The following is a 23,478-nucleotide window of genomic DNA, read 5'->3' on the forward strand; positions in this document are numbered from 1 at the left end:
TCCACTTAGTACAAAGACTGAGGGGAGGCCTGAGATCTAAATGTGCCCATGAAAATCTGCCAGGAGAGACAAAGCAATGCCACAGCACAGGTGCTGTGTTTGGCTTCTTCACCAGATGTGCTCATCTTCCTCTTTTTCTTGGCTACACTATAGTGAGAACTCATCCTCAGTCAAACTCCACTTACTCTGTATTTTTCAAATGGCAAAGGACAAGCTGGGAGCAAAACTTCTTATAGCTACTGTCTGCATATGAAAGCTTGCACTTTGTGCTGCTGCTTTTTACCCTATTTTCCCTATTCCTGTCCTCAATGTTCAGTTCTTCTCTTCCTGTAGCCTGAGAACTCTTTGCAGTGACTTAGCCCTTCAAATCTGACCAAATCTGATTACAGCTTGTTTTCCTGTTGGGTAAACAAGATCACCCCTTTGAGGAGCATCATTAATAACCCCTTTCTACCCAGCTCGCTTCCCTTGAGGCACAACCTCCTGACATCCTTTCTTTAGGTAAATCCTCACAATGCTCACATTAATCCTCTGGTTCTCCAGCTTAATGGCTTTGCCTGTAGCACTGTAAGTACTGCCTTACTGAAGTCCACTGTCTACATAGTCAATTATCTTATCAAAATAAACCTACTAAGATAGCCAGGCCTTAGATAGCCTTGGTAAATTCACTTTGCACTTGATCTCATTTCCCATTTACTGAGGTCAGGCTAGTTGGTTGCTTGGGGATCCCAGCTTACACAGCTCTCCAGCCTTAGTCTCTTAATGATAGCAATGACCTTTGCTACTGGTAGAAAGCCTCACCACTGGACTGTGTTTTCAGGTGCCAGTTCCTGAACGGGGCAATTATGTTTTCCCCTTACCACCACCCGCACCCTTTTCAGCAAGGAGTGCAAGCAGCTCTTCTGGTTTGCTTCCTCCTGGTCACAGCCCAAGGCTCTGAGGGGTTCCTCATAGCCAGCCTTGTGTATGGCTGGACACAGTAATGTCAGTCCCAGTGTGGCCTCACAGGTTTCACTATCACAGCCAAAACAACTCAAGCCATGCATGAACAGGTTACATCAAAGCGGCTGGCATGTCAAGGATACTCAGTGGAAGAAAATGAGAAAGCTCTGGGGACTGAGGGCAGGATAAGCAACATTTCACTTTCCTAGCACTGGTCCCAGTGCAGGCAGGTGACTGAACAGCATGAACAGCATGCACCAAGATCTCACACTCCTCTACCTCCTACAGCTCCCCAGCTCCTCCAGTGCGGCAGCAGCGCTGACAGACCAGAGACTAACACATTTCCCACACCCAGCAAATGTCTGTGCTGACACAAAGCCGGAGCCCTGGGCTCATGATCTGTCCCATCCATGTCAAACAAGGAGCTGGCCTGTGCTCCTGCTGTTGTGGGGTTGGGGTAGAGCACAGGGATGGGGTCTCTGATACAGGATGAAAGCACAAGTGTGATTTTCTCCTCTGCTGCAAGCAGAAGTGACTGCTCGGAGGCAGTGCGGAGCCACTGTCATCAGAGGGGTATGGTCACAGCAATTCTAAACCTATGAGAAGGTTTCCCGTGCTTCTCTCTGTCTCTTGGAGTTATTTGCTTAACTTTCAACAACATGAGGTCTGACACCACATCAAATATGCTTAGTTTTTTCCTCCCAAGCCAGATGCTCTTACACTGTCTTCAGCTTTGTGCAGCCACGTACCTGGCAGATCAGTGGCCATGTCCTCCTATGTGGGAATCCAGGGCTTCCCTCTGGCTGCCCTGGAAGGCCTGGGACCCTGGCAGGGGGTCAGGAACCCCCCTGTACAGAGCCCCCAGAGACACTGTCTGTGATCTCTGTCCATGGAAAAGAGTTTTCAATCTTACAGGATGAATTACAAGCTCTGAGTGTTTGAGATGAGTAATAATTAAGTGTGGCACAGGTGCAAAAGTAAAATTTTAGGTTTCTAGATTAGGGGTCCAAAGGGGACAAGATGGAGGAAATTGGGTGTGCCTTGTCCTTTTTCTCCTTCTTCATGCCCTCCATGTTTCACTGTAGTGTTGGCATTTTTCTGTTGGTTTAGGCTGGGGACACACTGTTCAACGTAGGTGACAGATATTGGCACATTATTGTAAATACAGCACAGGTAGTTTCTGGTATTTAATGTTTGTAACATCCCACTGGGGGCAGAGCCCCACACGCTGCCCTGCAGGACAGAGCTGCGGCAGGGCAGCAGAACATGTTAGAGATAAACAGAATAAACAACCTTGAAACCAGCACAGGGGAATTATGGCTTCTTCTTTGGCAACGGGGCTGAAGGACAGAGATTTTATACAATCTCAGAATCATCAATACCCACAGATTCCGACAGTCCTAGACCTCAAGTGCTGTCTCAGTTTTAAGAGCAAGAAGTTTCAGTGTTAGCAGCTTCCTTTGCCTAGTGATTGCTGTCAGGAGCTTGCCTGTCCTTTCTGCTGCACCAGGCTCATGCTGGGAACACACCAGGGGACTGACACAGCATCAGTGTCTTTGGTGACCCCTCTAAAGCCTGCATTGCCCTGTGAGTTTGGGTACATGCACAGGGTGAGGGTTAAGCTGGAAGAGCGGATGCCACTGTCAATGTCCTTCCTCCTCCTTCCAGGAGGACTTTTCCATGCATCAAAACAATGTCACCACTGAATTGCATCACACAAAGGATGTAAATAGAGAATGGAAACATAGGCAGATATTTTTAAGCTTTGTCAGACCAATGGATAAAATAGAGCATTCAGTGATGTTGCTCACATGTTCCTCTTCCGTCACAAACCAGCACTTCCCAATTCTCTGAAATTCAATTCATGAAGAATGAAATGCAGAAGTAACTTTTCAAATGTCGAGCTTTTTGGTGTTCCTAAGCCCTTTCTCATGAATTCTCATGTCCTTTTGTTATTCTGGTACATGTTCAAAAGCAGGAGTCATTCTCAAGAACAGCACTATTACACAGGGACCTGGTGAAGAAACAGCCACAAGAGAGAAACAAGAAGAAGACCCTGGTCACAACCCAGCATCAAAGAAATCCCTGTGGTGGAATATAACCACCTAGTCAAGTAACTCAAAGCCACCACAGGGCTTTTCCTAACCTATCATACCTACAATTTCGCCTACTCTCAAGTTTAAGTCATTCAAGCTGAGGAAAGTCATCCTTCACCCTGCCAGGTCCTGGTACTATAAGCTCTCCCAGCAAGACAATAGGAATTTTTGACTATCAGTCCCATCTACCTGCTTTCCTAAATTTCAACTACTGCCTCCAACTCTCTCTCCTTCAAGCTTAGCTCTTGTGCCTGTACACAACCCATGATTTCCTCAGACACCTTGAACACATTTGCAACTTGCTGGCAGAAGAAATAGAAGCCCTTACTTATCAACCTTGCTCATTACTCATCCTTATTTTTACACTACTTCTATCCTTGCAAAACCAGGAGCCTCAGCAGAGCTTTGTCTGGGATTGGAGGGTTTTCTGTCCCGGAAGACTGAGCTCCTTCTCCTGCAGCTGCTCTTCATTTTCCTCACACCTGTCACATCTTTTCTACACTGTGGGCTGCAGTCTCTTTTCCCACAGAAAGGAGAAACCTGCTCTCAAAGCAGAAAGCACATCTAACACTTCAAACATCACTGCTTGCGCAATGCAGGGGGAGCATCACTGTTTCAAAACCTACAGCATGATGAAACCTTTTCCCCTCCCATCACTAAGCACCACATTCATTCACCACACCATTAGGGTTCATTTTCATTGGCAAGTGCCAAGGACCTCCAAGGTTAGCCTGCTGGTGCTGTAGGGTGAGTTGAGAGTGGTTGAAAGGCAGGATTGATGGGCCCCTCTGCTTGCAGGCATGACACACTTCTGATGGGCTCCCCCTCCACCCTGATGCTCTCTGAAAGGATAGGGACTCAAGGCCAGCAGCTCCTGCAAAGAAAGCACCTGAAGGGACAACACAGACCCTCAGACACTGCCACCAGCAAGCAGGGAACACAGTGCCAGCACACAATCCAAAATGAAAATGTCACTTGATTCACAGTGAGGAGCAACCAGCCTGTCAGCCCTGGAGCTTCAGATCCATCACTGGAGCCAGATACCAGCTCCAGGAGAGCTCCCTGGGATTGCTTCACTGATGTTCCCAGGCTCAAAAGCAGGATTTGGAGTGTACTAGGGAGGTCCCTGCCCACACTCTCCCCTTTACCAACATGTCTGTTATGAACCTGATGAAGGGCAATAAAAATGAGTTTGCAGTTCCAATTATAGATATGGACAAGGGAAAGGTGATCACAATTCAGGAGATGTTCTCTGTGTGTCCCTGACCTTCCAGGTTGCCCCAAGCTGGCATTGCAGTGCCTCTCTTTGTAGCAAGGCAATTACCTTGCTTATCTTCTGCAGAATTATAGTTATTTGAAACAGTTAGACTCTGTTGTATTTTTTACATTTTTGCTTTAAAATCTGTGTTAAAGACAACTTTTGAAAGCATCATGAGGAGAGCAGTAGGTGCCACAAAGAGGAGAACACACTGATTTTCATTTTTGCCCTGGAGAGTGAGTCGGGCCCTCTCTTGGACAGTTTGTAGAAGACAAACCTGCAAAGAACGAGACTGATATTTCTGCAACAACTCTGTTTTCTTCAGTAAGAGACCAAAGTGCAGTATTCCCTGTGAGCCAGCTGCCCAGAGGCACCTCTGGTCCTGCAAGAGCATCCTGCAAGGGTGAGTGCTTCCCTCGCACAGGCAGGCACCACTGCCCCACCAGGATTCTGCCCAGAGATCCAGACCTCATGTGGCACTTGCTGCCCCTGCCTGGAATGCCCCTGCTGCAGAGCATTGTTATTTACTAGCCAGTGACAGACACACACCTGGGGACCGAGAACTGGGGTAAGCTCAGAAATATTCCCCACTCAAAAGCAAAAAGGAAGAAAACCAAACCAAAACAAAAAAAACCCCACCTGCTGTTGTTACAGAGAAAAAGGTGCTATTAAAAGAATAGCAAAAAGACTGGTAAGAGTTTGGCACTGGTCCAAAATGAAGATATTCTTAGTGCCCAAAAAGATTCTGTGGAAAGTCTGGGGGGGAAAAAAGAGAAGATGGATAGGGGAGGTGAAAAATGAGGATTCCAGATGTGCCTTTGCAGTCCCATTTTGGGAACAGCTGTAGGATTAGAACAGGGACGTTGATGTGTTTAAGTGCACCATATATTTTTAATGTTCAACTTCTTTCTAACTCCTGGCCTGAAGGCCTCATGTAGTTCTGAGGAAATGTCCTACAGGGTCTCAACCAGTTTGTAATTCCAGTGCTCTGGTGCTGCCCTTCACAGCCCCCTCAAACTGGAGCCCTCAACCCTTAGCTCGTCTAGAAAGGCATATTTTTTAAGTCAGAAAGAATTACCCTTTTTTCCCAGATGAATGTGATGGAAAATTCTAAGTCTAAGTGAGCGCTAACCACAGTGTCCAACACATGGCAAGGGCAGGTTGGCAAGCTGCTCCAACATGGTATTTTCCAGAAGGCATATCCTGGCCACTGGTGCACAGAAACCTAAATTTTCATTAATTAAAGATACAACAAACCCCCCAGAATGGTGCAACATGGTGAGTTTAACTCTTTGCAGTGCTCAGCATCAGAAGGCCATCTTTGCAAAGGGGCAGATTCGGGCCCACCTCCCCACAGTCTGAGCCAGGGCAACATTTCCCTGCAACGTCTTGGAGATGGAGCTGCTCCCTGATGGAGAATGCTCTCCTCACCCACTTGTGGACATCCCATGGAACTCACACATGGACATCCCTTTGGGATCAGTGCATCCCTTTGAAGATTGCTGCTCTCCTCACCCTAGGTTTGCAGGCTCCTGCAGATGGTTCCTGCTGCTGGATCATTATCCACCGTCTGTCTGCAAGGAGCCCTCAACACTTTTCTCTGACATCTCTTGGATGTCACTTAACTGCACTGCACATCATGTTTTCATTGTATAGGAAGCTGAGAATTGAAGAAGCTGGAAGCAATTAGGAGAACCAAACATCTCTGCCACAGGCAATTTTTTGCCAATGTAGAGATGTTGTCCCATCTTCCCTCTCTGTTTGTGGGGCCCTATGACTTTCCTCTCCACTCCTCTGTCCTTGAGGCTGGAGCAGAAGCCATTTCTCACAGACAGCCATTCCACAAGACAAAAATACAAGGGGGTTTTCTCTCTCACAGGCCCAAACTTTAGGAGCGAAAAACCCCGCTTTGCTTTTGAGCACTGCACCAACCTGGGTAAATTCAGAGCTGTTCTAGAGAAAACAAAATGAACCAAAGAAGCAGAAAAGGTCATCAGGCACTGCTGGCAGGGCTGGAACATTGGCAGCTTTTCTTCCCACTTCCTTTTCTGTTACTATTTCTTCTGCTAGATGCTTCTTACACTCTGCCTTTGCAGCAGGGCGCAGAGGAGGAGTAGATCTAGGAATGAACATGGCATGATGAAGCATTGAGGCCACCAGGGCTGATGCTCCCATGCAGACCTGTGTTCTCAGCTACCTGAAGTCCCCATGGGCCCTCTCCAAGCCCCCCACTCTGACTTGCCCCCAAATTCCCCAGGGACTCTGCTCTGACCTAGCACTACATTTGTGATTGCCCTGAAATCCCCCAGGGCTGCAGCTCAAAAACTACCACCGCTTTTTCCCATAGGCACCAAGGGGGAAATTTTTGCTTTCCCTCCATGTGAAAGGTGCTGGTACCTTGAAAGCTATGGAATCTTAGAAAACGGGAAGCTGGACAGGACAAACGCAGATCTAAACTAATGTGGTTAATCAAACGTTCTCCTTCTATTTGAGATAAGATGGTAGTTTATAGAAGCTTCTACATAGTTTACAGATTACAAAGGCACTCTGATTGGCAAGCTAACATTGTTTACCTTTTCTTTAGGGTGGCCAAACTTTTCACACTGCAGCTCTACTCTAATTCATGCTCGGATAGCTCATTACTTTGTAGTTACCTTAACAGAATTTCTGACTGCGCTACAACTGAATTCTCACTGCATCAAAGGCTTTGAGGCCCCATCAAGGCCGCTTATCAGGGCTTAGTCTGAGTGGGTAGCTCAAACCTCATTCTAAACATAAATCATGACCTCTCTCTCTCAGAAATTCTGTAACAGTACCTTCTGGGGTGAACAAAGACTCTGGAGACCTGGTGTGGAGGTGATCACCAGCTGCTAAAAATGTTCAGCTTCTACAAAGTGCAATTCCAGCCGTGCTCAGTCCTGTTTCTTGCTACTGTGTTGTTCTCCTATGCCTTCCTCACCCACTGACCAGACTCCTTCAGCTGCCTAACCACTAGCAGAAATAAAAACAAAGGATAAAGCAAGGCAATGGGATCCAAGGTGCCTCAGGACACTATGTAAAACAGCACTGCTAGACATAGCAAAGATCAGCCCTGGTTTGGGAGGGGTTGGGGTCACCAGGGAGCTGATCTGAGCCACACTGGGGTTGTGGGGAGAGCACTGCCCCCAAATATTCACGCTAAAGGAGGTTGTCTAGGGAAGAGGCTCAGGAGTGACCTCACTAGTCTCTACAACTCCTTCTTCTACAGTTTCTTCTACCATTCCTACAGAAAGTGGCCTTAATCTGGGACAGAGGAGAGTCAGACTACGTGTTAGAAAGGGTTTTTCACTGGTAGGATGCTCAGGCATTGGAATAGATTGCCCAGGGAGGTAGTGGAGTCACCGTCCTGGCAGTGTGCAAGAGGTGTCTGGATGTGGCGCTGGATGATGGTTTTGTGGTTAAGGGGTTAAAGTGTTGTGCTGGGTGGATGGTTGGACTTGGTGATCTTGAAGGTCTCTTCCAACCCTGACGATTCTGTTGGAAATGATGCAACTTGAAAAACTTTTTATGTCACTTTAGGTTTGTTCGCCTTCGCTCAGGGGGAGGGGGAATTGAAGTTTCTCTTTAAAAAGATTCTGTTCAAAGAATTGGGTGAGGTCTGATGAGTTCAATGTCTAGATTGGGAGTTGCCAGAAAATACACAGGAGGCAAATCAACTTTTAATGAATATTACACAGGGTGGGGTCAGAAACCCATGGTCTGGAAAAAGATCGATAAGAGAACCAAAGAATGAAGACCTAATCAGCATCTAAGGTGAGGGGATCAATAACCATTGAATACTAAGGATTGTGTAATTTAGGACCAATGAACATGAATGTCTTTGAAATTTTTTTATGTATAAATAGGTGAAAAATCTAGAACCATATATGGTGGAATGATTTTCACTGTGCAACCCGGACATGCGTGGATAATAATTTCTACTGCACACCCTGGTCAGAATAAAGTAATGCTGTGATTTTCTAACACTGGAAAGATGTTGTCAAAGAGTTCCTGTTTTTCTGCAGTTTCACCAGCAATTCTGCGGTTCTATAAAGGGGGCAGGCAAAAATATTCGTGGCAAAGGCTGGAGGCTCAGCGCACGCTGCAGCAAGGAGGGTGTGAAAAATGCATCTTTTATGACTGGCTTTTTGCAAATGTTACAATGAATATTATATGTGTAATGTTAGAAAGTTATGCTGTATTAATTCTTTTAAGTAGTGTGTTAAATGTAGTTTTAGGTTACAACATAATAACATAATGTTAAAATAGAAACTCCGCGATATAAGATTTGTTACAAGCCCAAGCAGGAAGATGAGATAATCAAGAAACTCTTCACACAGAGATGTCAGCGAAGAGGGCCCATAAAAAGTTACAGCCTCCTTATCAGAAAAGACAAACATTCTTCCACCTTCTCTCTGTCTTTTTGGAACCAGCAAGATTAAGGAGAAGAAGTTGACAAAAAACCATAAAAGTTCTTAATTTGCAAGGAATTTATGCATCATGTATGAGATATATGAATATGCAACAGGGTATTGCTTTTAAAGTTATTTCTTTGCTCACAAGGGATGCTTTTTGTGACTTAAGTGTCTGAGAGCATCCGGATGTCCGTAATTCTTTGCTTTTTATTGTCTTGTAATTGTCCTAACTCTAAACTTTATTACTCTAATTGTATTACTATTTTTATAATAATTTTATTATTATTATAATAATAAATATATAACCATTTATATATTATTAACTTTAAAAAAATTAAAAATCAAGTGATTGGTGTTTTTCACAGAGGGGAAACACAACCCAAAGGTGAAGAAAGCCCTCACAAAATCTTTCCCCAGCGCAGACACAGAGTGGGATCAGCCAGGATCAGGGAAGGGCTGCTCAGCCAGGAGGAGAGGAGGGGCTGTTCATCCACGGGAAATGCTGTCAGCAGTTTTATTTTAAAAACGAAACAGTTCGTTTCACTTGCCCCTGTGCCGGTTTCTGTTCCGAGGGTTCAGCCCGGCTCTCCCGAGGGCAGCCCCGAAAATGAACGGCAGCCGGTCCGTCCGCCTGCGCCGGGCCGAGCCGGGCCCGCCCGAGGGGGGCCGGGCTGGGGAGCGGCCGGGGACGGCCCGGGGAGCTGCCGGGCAGGAGCCGGGCCCGGGGCACTGCCAGGGAGGGTCCGGCGGGGCTGCCGGGGAGGAACCGGGCCCGGGGCACCGCCAGGGAGGGTCCGGCGGGGCTGCCGGGCAGGAGCCGGGCCCGGGGCACCGCCAGGGAGGGTCCGGCGGGGCTGCCGGGCGGGACCCGGGCCGGGGCAAACGGGCCGCGGCACGGGCTGCGGAGAACGAGCCGCGCCCCATGGGCCGGGCCGGGCTCCCCTGGGCCCCGGGAAGGCCGCTGGAAGCGCTGGCCGGGCTGCTCGGGCTGGCGGCCATCGGGGCGCTCGCTGTGTGAGTACCCGCGGGGCCTCCCACCGGCTTTCGCCGCTTCTGCTTCTCACAAGAGAAAAGGAGAAGCAGTGCCTGGGTTGCGGAGGGTTTCCGGGGGAAGGCGTGGTTGGTATTTCACGTCTGAGGCACCCGCGGGGTGGGGGTGCTGCCTGTGCGAGCACCCGCTGTTGTAGCCTGCCCGGGGAGCGGGGCCGGGTGTCGCTGCCATTGCCTGGCCCTGCCACAGCTCAGCAGGCCAGCCAAACCTTACTCCTTACACCTTACCCCTTATCCCTTGTTTTTGTACCCCTGAGGGTCGGCCTCAGGGGTACAAAAACTGGCGGATGCTGACGTGAGCTTCCTCACGCACTCAGAAGGGTGGAGAACACGGTTGTGGTCAATATCCTGCACATGATTCAGCAGTCCTGCCCTTGGTTTTTGGTCCTGGAGCTGGATAGGGTAGGCAGCGTTATCCTGCCAGCGTTATCCTGCCAGCGTCCCAGCAGGACATCTCCAGGTGCCCCTGGCCCAGGGCTGGGCTGCCACACATGTACCCACGGTAGGTGCACAAGCTCCACGTGCTGTGAAGAAATACATCATCTGGTGAGACTCATGTGCCAGGGAGGGTATCCAGCCTGCTGGAGCTTAGCAGGATAAACCTATACTGAACTGGGAAAGATTTAATTCTCATTCTCCTTTTCTTTTTTTTCTTTCTCACAGTGTCTTCTACACCGAAGTAGTCATGGGACAAAAAATGTGTCCTAAGGGGGTGGAAAACTATGTGGCATCCATAGTGCTGAGTGCAGTTGGTGACACGCTGGGATATTACAACGGGAGATGGGAGTTCCAGAAGAGTGGCCCAGTCATCCACAAGGAGCTGGCAGACATGGGGGGACTGGGCAACATCAGCCTCCAAGGTTGGAGAGTCAGCGATGATACCGTGATGCACTTGGCCACGGCCGAAGCCCTGGTAGCAGCCGGGAAAAACCCAAGATTACCACATCTCTACACTCTGCTTGCAAGGAACTACAAGGAGTGCATGAATGACATGGAGGGCAGAGCTCCAGGTAACCCCTCCATCCTGTTGTCTGTCTGGGTAGAGGTGTGTTGTCACTCATGTCTCTCCTTCTGCTTGGAGCTGGGGCTGGCCCCGGCTCTGCTTTTGGCTGTTTAGAGCGTTAACCGTATTTCACGTAAAGGAAAAGTGTTCCACGCTCAGTACCTGTTTCAGGGTGAGATAAAGAGAACAGAGTAAGGCAAGCTGAAGTGGTTTGGGCTTCTCTGAACTAGATGAAAAGGATACTGTTTTGTTCACATTTACAAAACATTCTTACAGGTGTCTTTGAGGCCCAGCCTCAGCTCAGGAAGGGTGACGGCTTTTGCACTTTGGATTCCTACATTCAGTGGATTAAAAAAATTCACATTCAACTACTGTAATGCACACCCTGAGATGCTGTGTTAAAGCAGCACATTTAAACAGATAATTAATACAGAAATTCTCATAATAAATGCAACAAATTACATGTAAAATATATTTAAAGGCACAAAGATCCTTGGAATAATTACACTTACTAAACCCAAAGTCTACTTGTGGCTAGCTCTGCATGCTTGATTTCTGCACCAGGACAGTCAGGCCAATCTTCTTTTCTGAACCTTGTACTTCCAACAGCTCTCTTTTCTATGCATAGACACGGTGGTGCTGAGTTTGTGTCACAAGCAGTGGGCCTGGCAGTATTCAGGAAGGGCACTGTGACAGGCTACAGCAGCCAAGATATGTATGACATATCTCTGTGGTTCCTAGTTCTCCCAGCCCTCCTGACCCAGCTCTTCCCCAGGGATTGGCCCAGGGTCTTCTGGATGCTTGGATTACTTTTAAATTGGAGCTGCTTAGGCTGGGCCTCTAATTTGACCAGCGCAGGAGGCATGAAGTATCCAGGAAACACACAAATTCAGCACTCCTGTGCAAAGTTTATACATTGAAATTGTATGCATACTTAGTTGTGCTTATTTGGAGTGGCCAGAGTATGTCAAGAGTGTTCTGTCTTGACATAAAACATGGGAAAGGCCAAATCTTGTCACTGAGCATAGTGTTTCAGAGCTGTGCATTTCCAAAATAAACCAGGTTGGAAACCTGAACAGGAATTTATTCTGCTTACCTTTCCACAGTGGGCTCCTATCCTTGTGTAAAGAACTAAATTATCAGTCTTTTAACACCCATATTCCCAGTTGTTGGGAGTGGCCTAATTAATAAAACATTTAGGAAGGGGTAATGATGCTTGTCAGGACAGCTGAAGTTGGCAGATCAAACTTCCAAAGATTCATGGCAGTTTTGGTGAAGCAGCATAGTTTAATTCCCTCAGCCAAGATGGACTAACCACAGCTGCCAGTGAGACAGCACCTGAAAGGATTTTCACTTTCTAACCTTGGTGACTAAAACCTAAGATGAAAAGGAGAAGAACCTATAATTTAAATGTTAAAATTTAAATAATATCTAAGCATAAAAGGACACCTACTGCATTTCTTCTTGACTAAACTGAGCTGCAATATGCCCAAAAGAAGTTCCTCTTCCTAGAAGTGATGAATTTGAAAGCAAAATTGCTATGGACATTAAGAGGAGTGACAAGGAAAGGTCAGATTATCTAGATTACCTAAAAAAAGAAATACACATTGTTTAGTGGATCCAAAGACAAAAAATTAAAAATTTTGCAATCAGAATTGCTCCTGCTGCAGGTACAGGAAAGGCATTCAGCTCTGAGAGTTTAAATCCTGACCCTTAGCAGTCTAATTCCCACTGAAGGGAATACCTAATCCATACCCTGAAAAGCTGTCTGGATTCTCCATGCCATATTGATAAGTCCCAATGATAAAAGCTGCATGCCAATAACTTCTTTTGGCAGTTCAGAATAAATAAATTTTAACTGAGAACGTAACCCAAGGTGGTGTTCTTCTGGCCTAAGTACTCACCAGGGAATTGCAGGCCTGAAGGCTGAGAGTGGAAAGTTGCTGTTGGAACTTTTGCCCAACACCAAAGAGATTTCCTTAGAACAGTGGGGGAAAGTCACATTGATGGCTCACACGAGGCAGTCCAGACCTGAAACCCCAAAGCTGCAGTAACAAAGGGATTCCCACAACGTTTTGAATCATAGGACAGCCACAGCAGGGTCCCTCAGGGACACAGCCCCAGGAGAGAACTCTGGGATAGTAATTCAATGACAAGGTAATCCCTACATCCACTTCTGCTGTTTGTAATGTGCCACAGCCCCAAATTCATTGTTCCTTGCAGTTTACAAAGCCAATGAATTAAGCAACACAAGCATAGACAGACTTACTTTTTTCATTGTACAACTAAAGGAAACATTCATTGTACAAACAACAGGAAACCTGCTTCAAAAATGCCTTTTGGTCCTAGTCCTCTCCCTTTGGAATTATTTACCACTATGTGGTTTGTGTAACTCACATTTTTTTATGTGTACTGATCAACCCCAAACAACTGTTACCCGAAGAGTCTAGGTAAGTGGAATGAAGGCCTATCCCAAAAATTGAGTCCAGCTATTCTTGAAACTTTTCCAGGTTGCCTTAATTCACACACTACTTTTTACTTGTATTTTATTTCCTTCCTTAGACCAGTACCATACTTAGGTTACTTTTAATTTCCTGTTGTTAGTACAAAGGATTCCTAACCTGGATGTAAAGAATTTCCAAAACAATTCGCTAATTCAAAAACAGTTTTTTTAAAACCTATTAAAAAAAAATAATAATAAAAAAAAGACCTGATGTGATTCCATCTTAGTCTTCCTAGATCAGCTTTCCAATTTTTTAATATTTTAACTGTTTAAAAGTGTGAGGGATACTACTTGTAATACGTCATAAATTGTAAGTCTTAGCTGTCATACACTGGTTTGTTTTACACAATTTTTTCCACTTGCAAGTTATCAGTAGTCATTTCCTAAAATAATATGCACAGGCTTAAAGCTGCAAGCAAATTGTATTGCAAAATAACCAGTCTTTCTTTCCATTTAGAGCCTTGTCATCTTCCCTTTTATTTTAGCTACAATTAGTGCAAGAACAATCTCACTTTTTATCAAGGACTGAGGTGTGTGGTCTCAGCCTGCCCAGACTGGTCCTGAAGAAATGTTTTTGTTTCTCGAAGTTTCAGCAAGAGTAATCTTTGCTTTTGTTATGCAGCTTTTGATTTTAAGCTACCTTAGTCCCTGTGCTCCCTCCCTTCCCCTTTGCTTTCCTGGAAGCAGTTCTCTTTTACCAGAATAGTTGGCACAGCTTTTTAAAAAATGTGGCTTTGTTTGACAGGTTCATTTTAATGTCCTGTCACAGGTCATTGGGTACAATGCTTGGTATGGTGAGATTTTTAGAAAAATGCCTCAATTTTCTGTTAGTCATCATGAAGTTGGAAATTATGCTGATATCCCTCTTAACAATTTTGATACACAGCAGCCAGCACTGAATTAGTAAACTACATGAAATTTAGAGTCCTGAACATGTTCTCACACTGAGACATCCTAAAAGCAAACTCACAGACACTTCAGTTAGAGGCTGGTTGTGACCAGTCCCAGTAGAGCTAAAGACACTTGGCCCAGCATGTGACATTATTCTTGACAGTGGCCAGCTGTTAGTTATTTTTAGCATATGTCCAGAAGCCAGTCTTAAAGCTGTGCATGGTTTTGGAGATATTTCAGTTACAAGGGTGCTGTACATATAGGTAGAACAGGCTGCCATAAACCAAACCCTACTGCCAAACATGTACATGGAATTGCAGAAGCCAAGAGCTCTGCAGGGGACTTAGTGCAGTACCTGGCTGTGATGAGCAAGGTCACAGATCATGGTGACTGAGTTACACCAAAGTGAGGCGAATTTGCTTGACCAGGCTTCTTCCTTGCTACTCTGTTCTATTTAGTTTGATTTCCAAAGTAACAGAGCACCTGCAAGTTCATCAGCTACCTGTCCCAGTGAGGGAACAAAGTGTACAAGCAACAGTCTAGTTTTGGGGCTGTGATAACAGCCAGCTACTGCTGTTACCCTGTGTGTCAGAGAGAGGACTCAGCACACTGGGGTTAGTCTGTTGAGTCCACCTTTTGCCATTGTCCAGCACATTAAAACTTAAATGAAGCTGCTTGAAACCTGCCTTGATTTACCTTCCTGCTGGAAAAGAAGTATTTACAATTTGGCCAGAAGAGAAGACTAGACGAAAAAAAGCAAGGTAGAAGAAAATAAAAGATAATTCAGTGTTCCAAACCTGCTTCTTCTTTACACACAAGCATTTGGGCTTAGCTCTCAAAACATTTCACTGTGTTGGCAAGGGGAGCTGGCTGGGGTCTGAAATTAGGATGTGCTTTCTTTGTCCTATGAATATGTTGGACTAACAAGTGTTCATTTGAAGAAGCAGCACTGGAAGAAGCAAAGTAATTTCTTTTAAAAGTAAATAGAAATATGAAAGAGATGGAGGTGGGCTTGCCTCATTTCTCACAGTCTTTCTGTAGTTACCCTTTAGTGGCAGTGTTTGGTGATGAATTCGTGAGCTGGACGAACCTTTGGTTCTCCTCTTTCGTAAGCTGAAGCTGCTCTTCAGCTTATGAAAGAAGAGTACAGTAAAGCCAGTTATGCAGACTGTGTTGAGGTGAGAGAGGTGCTACACTCAAGGCTTTCTAACAAACTTAAACTGCAGCAAGGGAGAGCTGGAGAACATTTCCTGTCAGTATATCTTCTATTAGTAAGGCAAATGAGGAGCTTGTGGGGTCTCTGCCTTTAGAAGTCCTGTGAAAAAGCAGTTACCTAGACTGGCCTTGTGCCAGATATCCTACAATTCTGTTTACAGAGAGAGAGATATCTAGGTATTTGTGTCTATTAGTATTTTTTTTTTTGCTAACACAAAAGGTCAATATAAACCATGTCAGTAAATGATCAGTGAAGTGTTTCCTACCCCTGACCTTTTAATTGTTTTCACAAACAAAAATTGTGAGATCTGCTGGGGAGGACGCAGGTTGCTCCAGCAGTTTAAGGCAGGATATGTATGTGAGCAGACAACTGATGTTTTTGAAAGGAAGCTCAAATCCCTTATACAGAGCAATGCTTTCTTCCCTACTGCGTTGCCTGTGTTCTCCCTGTTCCCGAGCTACCTCCTGCTGATGTTTCTGTTTCTTCCTTCTCTTGGGCTCTGCGGCTGCTGTCTCCAGGTGCCACGTCTCTGGAAAGCACCATGAAGCTGGATCCGGGGCAGCCGAACGGCTGGCAGATCCCGTTCAGCCCGCGGGCAGGCGGCTGCGGGGCCGCCATGCGCGCCATGTGCATCGGGCTGCGCTTCTACCAGCCTGCCCAGCTGGACACCCTGGTCAAAGTCAGCATCGAGAGCGGCCGCATCACCCACCACCACCCCACCGGCTACCTGGGGGCCCTGGCCTCAGCCCTCTTCACGGCTTATGCAGTGAACAGCGTGCCCCCCGTGGCCTGGGGAAAGGGGCTGATGGAGGTGCTGCCACAGGCAAAAGCCTACGTGCAGGAGTCCGGCTTCTTCGTGAAGGAGAACATGGAGCAATGGTGAGCTGCACTCCCTGTGCCGCCATTTCATAAAGCCCCTGTACGACAAAACGAGCTCTGCACATTCTTAAGTTTCAGTAATCGCATTATTATATGATTATATTATTATATTATATGATATTATAACTCCTAGGGCAGCACACACCTGCCACAGGATGAAATCAGTTCAGAATACCTTAACTTGAGGGAAAAAAAAAAAAGGCAGGTTGTGTTTGGGTCATGTACTTGTGACCATTTTTTGGATCCAGTATGAAGTAGGTAGACCTGTCATCTCAAGCAACCATGATCTTATGAAAGATGGCAAGCAGGGCTGGGGAACAGCATCAAGCTTAGGGCTGAGCTCAGTTTGAAAGTTATAACCAAATCTGACTGCATATTCACTGCACCTCTGTGTGCAGGGGCACACACAGAGGCAGAGCTGCTCTGAATTTGGGAGGATGACTCAGTTCTCACTCTGAGCCTTTGAATCCTGCAGGTGCTGGGCTGCCTTCTCCCATGTGACTGGAGGGAGGGAAAATCTAACTCATTGAAACTTGTCCTTGTGCCTCTTACTGTAAATCACGTCCCTAGTTTTGACAAATGGGGTCCGCCTGCCATTTTGCTGAGCCCTCGCTCCGGGCTCTTGACGTGGCGCGTTTTCTGCTGGCGCCTACATGGTGCTCAGAACTTACAGCCGCTCCATCCTGTCCTGTTTGGCAGGTATTACTTCGAAGAGCAGTGGAAAAAATACCTGGCAGAGAGAGGCATCTCAGATGGGGTCTCATCGCCCAAATTCCCAGCCAAGTACGGCGTGGAAGAGAGAGACTCGTTCTACGCCTCCCTCAGCTACAGCGGCTGGGGAGGCAGCAGCGGGCACGACGCGCCCATGATCGCCTACGACGCCCTGCTGGGCGCGGGGGACTCCTGGACGGAGCTGGCTCACCGCGCCTTCTTCCACGGCGGGGACAGTGACTCCACGGCTGCCATCGCCGCCAGCTGGTGGGGCGTCATTCATGCCTTCAAGGGGGTTCCCCCCTCCCTCTACGCCCACCTGGAGTACAAGGACCGCCTGGAGAAGGTAGCCAAGGGCTTGTACAGCATCATCTAGGCAGGACATGGCAGGGCACCCCACAGGCACACTTACCCAGGGCTGTCCAGTGCTCTCTTGCTTGGTTTGCAAACCTGCCAGTTAAATCTCAGGAATGTAAGCCAGAGCCAGACCTGCCTTTTCTCTGTGGGGAAAAGCTTCAGTGGGGAGGCCACACTGGTGCTAGTTTGGGGCTGGTGTTTTGATGGGAACATCCCTCCTGTGCTGCAGGGTGGCTGCATATCACCTGGTCCTCAAGAGGAGCAGGAGCACCCACAGCACCCACAGCAGCAGCAGGACAGGCAGCAAACCCTGCTCAGGCTGCCCCAAACCAGCATCCTCCCCCTACAAGGGGAGCAGGGAGCACAAGCAGCCCATTGTGTCTGGGGACAACCAAGCTTTCTCATAAAATTATTTTAGCAGAGGATGTTTTTTGTTTCAAATGAATGTGGAAAAAACCCCAAACCCAACCTTAAAGGTGTATGAGCAGTGCATTTTATCCAATTCCACACCACTTCTGCCATACAGGTAGGAATGCATCATGCTAACTTCCCTATTTCAGTGAATGTGGGAGAATTCAAGACTCCTGACCAAATCCTTACTTAAGGGAAAAATGGGTAAGGAAAATTAACAGGTTGCATTGTACATCAGCTTCTGCAGTGAACTATATTCTGCTTTCATCAAGGTTATTAAAGGTAATTTGCTTAACATTTGCTATGCATAATTCTACTAAAATAATATTTTTCTTCAAATCCAGACTATGACACAGCAAAGTACTTAAACTGTTTTCAAAACAATTTCAAAACCAGTTTATCCCATTCAATAAAAAGACTTGACAGACCTCTGTTAAATGTTGTGTTCTATTATGGCATGGGTTGAGGGTTGGATGGGTTATGAATCAGAGGTGCCAGGTGTCTGCAAGCTGTAAGAGAGAGGAGACGTGCTACCAGTGGTAGGGAGAGAAGTTATTGCGTCAAGGAGTAGGGGCAGAGGGAGAGGATTCCCAAGAGGAGGGCCTCAGCACACCTTTTGCTGTGAGTGCACATAAAGGCATAATAAAAGCCCAGATCTGACAAAAACCAGCAGCAATAGGATTCACAATTTCAACACAGTTTACTACAGCTCTCAGGTGTGTTGTATAAAACATGTTTTAGTGCAACATAGTACAAAGTTTTTGTTGGGTTTTTTTTCACTTTTTTCTTTTTTTAAAAATCCCAAACATTTTTCCACATCATGCATGGACAGGGTCCCTCTCTTTCTTCTTGGGTTTGTTACAGAAAGTTACTGCAGAGAGAGTGGTTTGAAAAGCTTTGTGTTAAAACTCATTACAGGAAGAGGCTGCCTTATAAAAACTGAGAGAAGTTTGAGACTGGGCAACACACTGCCAGAGCAGTGGAGAAATGTCACCAGCAAGGTACATTCAGGGACCACTGTGGGAGCCCCTTCCCAGGAAAGTCTGGGCTTTGTGGTAGGCCTCCAGGAGAGCCCTGCTCTGGGGCAGACAGGCTGGCGAGGAGGAGCGTGGCTCAGGTGCAGAGCAGAGCTCTCCCAGGAAAGAACGGCTCCCTCTGACTTCATTCTCTCTTCTTCCTTAAAGCTGAAGTGAGTCGTGGTTCCTGCCTAGGAGCAGTACGTATAGGAGCAGTACGTACAGGAGATAGTACAGTTAGGAAACAATTACCACTGGCTTGCAGCTGCAGCTGTTTGCACTTTGATTCTTCATTTCCATTCACTTCTCATCCCACTCCTCTCTTTGCTGACGTCTTAGCCAGAAAGGGAAGACAAGTGTGCGGGTGTGCGATACATACAGATATAGGAATGTGATTTTATGCATATGCTGGGGCCAGTAAGCAGTTACTTCTCAAGGAGGCAGACTTCACAGAGGGACAAGTGAAACTGGGGCTTCCCAGCAGAAGAAGAAACCAGTGCTGTTCTGGTGGAGGTGCAGAGGTGGCCAACTTCAAATGCCTTTGCATGAGACGATCTGCAGCCACATGGGTCCTCTCCCAGACAGGAGCGAGGCTTCATGGTGCAGATCTCCTACCTGAAGCTTCACCACCTCTGAAATGTCAAGGCATCAGGGTCTAACTGATTTAGTGCTACAGAGCATCTGCTGAGGTCCCCTCTGCTCCCAAAGAGCAGTCCAACCCTCTGGAGAGGACAACACTGGTGGGTATGGCACCTCTCACACGTGAGGCAGGGGGGTCTTGTGGCCGCATCCGTCTGCCCCCAGTTGGCTTCAGCCATGCTGCAAAAAAACCAAATGGCTGGATTTGCCAGGAAGACATCAAGGAAGACAACAAAAGGCCATTTTTGGCAAACATTTTCTTCCGCCAGACGTAACGCTTACAAGGGAGGAGGCGGTTTCCTCCACAGGACAGGGTAGGGGTTCTTGGCATTAGGGGGTGCAGGAGGTCAGGTGCCCCACATGGCAAGAGTCCTGGTTTGGTTCACAAGAGCCATATCTTTCACAGAAAGAACAGCATTTCCTGCCACAGTGACTCTTAGAAGAGCAGGTGACGTTGCCAGGAGGGGGAGCTTATGGAGAAATGGATTCTCTTCCTAAAGTCTCAGAAACAAACAGCAGATGCACATACACGCAGGGGGAAGATTTCTCTTGGCCAAGGGGATAGGGAAGTCCCCAGGGTGCTGATGTGCTGCAGGCCTGTTGCTCTGTCCAGGCTCACACTGGGGAGTAGTGCAACCACAGGAAAACTCGTGACACGTGGTGCTTAACTGCACATCCCCGCTACGTGGCATGTTTGCTACTGGGCTCCTTGGCTGAACCATCCAGGGACTGTGAACCTGACCCGTGGAGCTTCTCCTTTCCTCTTTCCTAGAGTCTTTACTTTGGTCATGTTGAAGCCTTCAGAGACTGGATTAAGCCTCCCATTCCCAAATGACTGGGGCACAGAGGAGATCTGCCTCATCAGAGGTGGCAGCATGGACACCACGGAGGAGCATGACTCTGGTGAGACCATACAAGGACCCTCTTTGCTACAACACAGGGCTTCCAGGTGTTCTTCCTTCCCCCTTCCAGTTCCATGAGACAAAACTGCTTTTGTCCTGACTGCAAGCACGCTCAATATTCAGTCTCTCCAAGACCTGTGAACACTCCCAAAAGGTGAATTGCTCCCTCCTGAGCAAATGGGTAAAATGGAGGCAAGAAGATGCTGAGGCTACAGCCAGTCTTTGAAATGGACCTCTTGACAGACAGCCCAGTTAACCCCTCTGGGGACAGACCTGGCTTTGTCTGTTTTGGAAGAGGGAGGAACTAGCTCAGTGCACCTTGGGAAAAGATCTTCTCCACTGTGGCACTGAGTCTGAAAAGGAAAAACAGTCTGTTTTGGAAAACATATATGTTTACTTCCAAAGACATCATCGTAGGACCAAATACCCCCTAGGAACTCCACACTTTGTGGAGGACAGGGAAAGTCTACAGTTCTTTGTGTGACCAAAAAATAAATGATAAAAAAGCAACAGCCCAAAAGACAGCAACTGATATGAGTCCAATTAGTCTGAGAGGAACATCTGCTATGTACAGCAAGTACCTCTGTCCATTGGAGTGAGGGGATATGTTCCCACAGGTGCTGGAAGAAGCCTTGGACCCTCCTGCTCCTGCTGGCTGGGCAGAGCTCAGCCACTGTGTTGGAGCACAGACACTGAAACAAATGAAACAAGAACAACAAACCCCACCGTGGTCCTCAGGGTTCCCGGTGTATCTCTAGCTCTCTCCCTCTGTGTGTCCCTACAGGTGTTTCTGCCTCTTTAGTCCATGGTTCCCGGGTGGATGCTGAGGACTGGTGGCTCTAGGCAAGTGGGAGAGTAGTTGAGGTGAGGCTCTTTGATCCACAGCAAAGGAACCCCATTCTTGCCCTCCGAGTTCTTGCTGGAGTTTCGGCTCTTGAACCGCACCAGGAGGATGGTGATGATCAAGATGCCAAAGATGGGGAAGGGGTAGAAGAACACAAAGTAGAAGAGGGCATCATTGGAGCAGATGACAGACTGCAGCGTGGAGCCTGGAAAAAGACACAAGGGTGGTCACATTTCATGGTTTCTCTTTAATCAGGGCATGCAAACTTCCTCAGAAACATAGAAAACCAGATGTTCATTATTCTATGTCAAAGCAGGAGGTCGAGCAATGGGAAAAATAACAGTGTTAGAAAAAAAGAAAGTTGTAACAGGGCATGTTTCAGCTTTATCCCCTCAAGAGTTTCATGAGTGACAGAGTCCTCCCTGGAGGAGATTTTATAGTATCTTATAAACCCTTGAGCTGATTGGAAAAGCACCAGCACCACAGACTTGCCCCAGTCCCACTCACTCCTTGGCCTTTTCATCTTGGTTAAACCAAAGATGCAGAAGATGCCAGGGCCATGTGCCCAGACAGTCATCACCTCTTCTCACCTGCATCCTGCACGTGCACAGCGACCATCCCCGACTCCTCCTCGGCCAGCCGGTACCAGACGCCATTGGGATCTGCCAGCCACTCCTCCACTCGGCACGAGTAGTTGCCCGTGTCGGCACTGCCAGCCTGCAGCACCGTCAGCCGGAAAAGCACTGCTGAGGGCCTCTGGAAGCGCAGGCGGCCATCCCAGCGGCCGGCCTCGGGGCTGAAGATGGCATCACGGCCCACAGTCAGCACCACTTCCCTCTCTTCCTCCTCCTGCTCTCCCTCTTCCGTGTGGTCGCCCGCCTCCTTGGCCCGCAGGCTGTACCACGTCACTGCAAAGTGGGACTCTGGGCTGGAGCGGGAAAGGATGCTGCAGTCCAGTGGGAAGGACTCCTTCTCCTGCACCGTGAGGTTGGCGGTGGCTGTGTCCACCTGCAGGGTGGGATCTGAGATGACAAAAATCAAGAGGTGAGTGCTGAGCCGTCATCAAAGCCACCCTGTCTCAACACAAACTGTCATGTCTGGTGCTGGGCATGATCCAAGCAAAACCCGAATCTTGATGCAGCCTGCCAAGACTCACAGGGACCTCTGAGGCCAACCCTGCAGGCCCAGCATCCTCATCTCACCACACACCATTTTGCACAGGGGCAAACAGGCGCTGGCTGCAAGCACCATCCTACCCCTGCCCATCTGCACCCCAACGAAGGGACAAGAGGAGAAAGCTTCTGCAGCTCATCCAGACGTGCTGTGTATCAGGATACCAAGGTTTGGTGCATGTGCTGAGGAGCCATGTGCTATTCCTCCCCAGCTACTGCTGCACAGAACATTGCACTCCCGGCTTTTTATTTCTTTGAGAGTGCTCAAAGGACTTGAAAATCATTATGACATAAGAGAAGAAGACCTTTTCCAGCAGCTTGAAAAGTCATTTAGGTAAGAGGTTACTCCACAGCGATGGTCTCAACACTGATGCAGCAAGGATGCTCCAAAAGTCTTCCTCATTTTTCTTCCTCTAGTGCTTGCTGCAAGGCTAAAGAGATATTTTTACCTGAGACACAGTGGCCAGAATTCACAATGAGTTGATTAAAGGCTGACTTCAAGAGTAATTAACATTTGGTTTAGTCATCTTGCCAGGGAGCACATACCCCAGGGATCACAATCAGTCTGGATCTAAGCTTTCATTTAAAGATAAAAAAGCCCCTTCCAAAGTGGGAGCTGAGCAGGAAGGGCAAGTCTATAGCTCACCAAAGAGAAAGGCACTTTCTTCTCCAGTGAGGAGAGCTGGGCAAGCCCTCCCTTGTGCAGACACTGGGTGTCTCTCAGGAGGGGGCTACTGTCCCTCAGCTCTCATCAGCCACAGGGCTGCTGTGCCCAGGGGGCTTCTCATTACAGCACCTGCCCAACACATTTTAAATGGTCTTGTGAGGAAAACCTTCATTAACACCAGAGCTCTTCAGGCCATAAGCAATATGAGTATATGCAGTTCACATCTTCCTAAAGAAGACTCCTGAGCAGAAACAGGAATGAGTTAAATCATGAAATTTTGGGGACTACTAAGGTAAAAAGGAGAAAGGGGAGGAAATGGTTTGTCAAAACTAACACAAAGCCTCCCTGACCTTTAGCAGGTTAAGCAGAAAGAGGAGAACTGATGTTTGAAGGTGCTGAGAGGTTCTTTCCCGTCTTGCTGATTATTATAGCCCTGACAGATGAGGCTGGAGATCCTCACTAATGAGACATGAGTCACAAGCACGATT

At 47.4% G+C, this 23,478-nt stretch overlaps 2 protein-coding genes across 4 annotated transcripts in view; one reads left to right on the forward strand and one right to left on the reverse strand.

Annotated features, from left to right (window-relative positions):
* The first annotated feature begins 9,264 nt into the window (after positions 1-9,264).
* On the forward strand, positions 9,265-18,188 carry ADPRH (ADP-ribosylarginine hydrolase). 2 transcript variants are annotated; one of them, XM_072923752.1, is made up of 4 exons: positions 9,265-9,743; positions 10,443-10,789; positions 15,911-16,271; positions 16,971-18,188. In XM_072923752.1, exons 1-4 carry the CDS (start codon positions 9,337-9,339, stop codon positions 17,356-17,358), a joined length of 1,503 nt encoding a protein of 500 aa, XP_072779853.1. In that variant the 5' UTR covers positions 9,265-9,336; the 3' UTR covers positions 17,359-18,188. The 2 variants fall into 2 exon arrangements, with proteins under 2 accessions (XP_072779853.1, XP_072779857.1); XM_072923756.1 differs by lacking the exon at positions 9,265-9,743 and adding an exon at positions 10,073-10,281.
* A 243-nt stretch (positions 18,189-18,431) lies between these two features.
* IGSF3 (immunoglobulin superfamily member 3) overlaps positions 18,432-23,478 on the reverse strand; it is a 92,348-nt gene continuing 87,301 nt past the window's right edge. For both annotated transcript variants that reach the window (XM_030263413.4, XM_002193985.7), the window contains 2 exons: positions 21,742-22,173; positions 18,432-21,356 (listed from right to left, as the gene is read on the reverse strand). In XM_030263413.4, the coding sequence (XP_030119273.4) occupies positions 21,106-21,356; positions 21,742-22,173 (683 nt within the window). In that variant the 3' untranslated portion in view covers positions 18,432-21,105. The remainder of the gene's footprint in view (positions 21,357-21,741; positions 22,174-23,478) is intronic.

The sequence above is a fragment of the Taeniopygia guttata genome, chromosome 1 (assembly GCF_048771995.1).
Source record: "Taeniopygia guttata chromosome 1, bTaeGut7.mat, whole genome shotgun sequence".
NCBI classification, from domain to species: Eukaryota; Metazoa; Chordata; class Aves; order Passeriformes; family Estrildidae; genus Taeniopygia; species Taeniopygia guttata.

Excerpts from the sequence above, each read along its gene's own strand:
- ADPRH (XM_072923752.1), top strand. The coding sequence starts at position 9,337 with ATGAACGGCAGCCGGTCCGTCCGCCTGCGCCGGGCCGAGCCGGGCCCG. Across the intron at positions 9,744-10,442 it reads GCCATCGGGGCGCTCGCTGT|TGTCTTCTACACCGAAGTAG; the intron begins GTGAGTACCCGC and ends TCTTTCTCACAG. Across the intron at positions 16,272-16,970 it reads AAGGAGAACATGGAGCAATG|GTATTACTTCGAAGAGCAGT; the intron begins GTGAGCTGCACT and ends CCTGTTTGGCAG.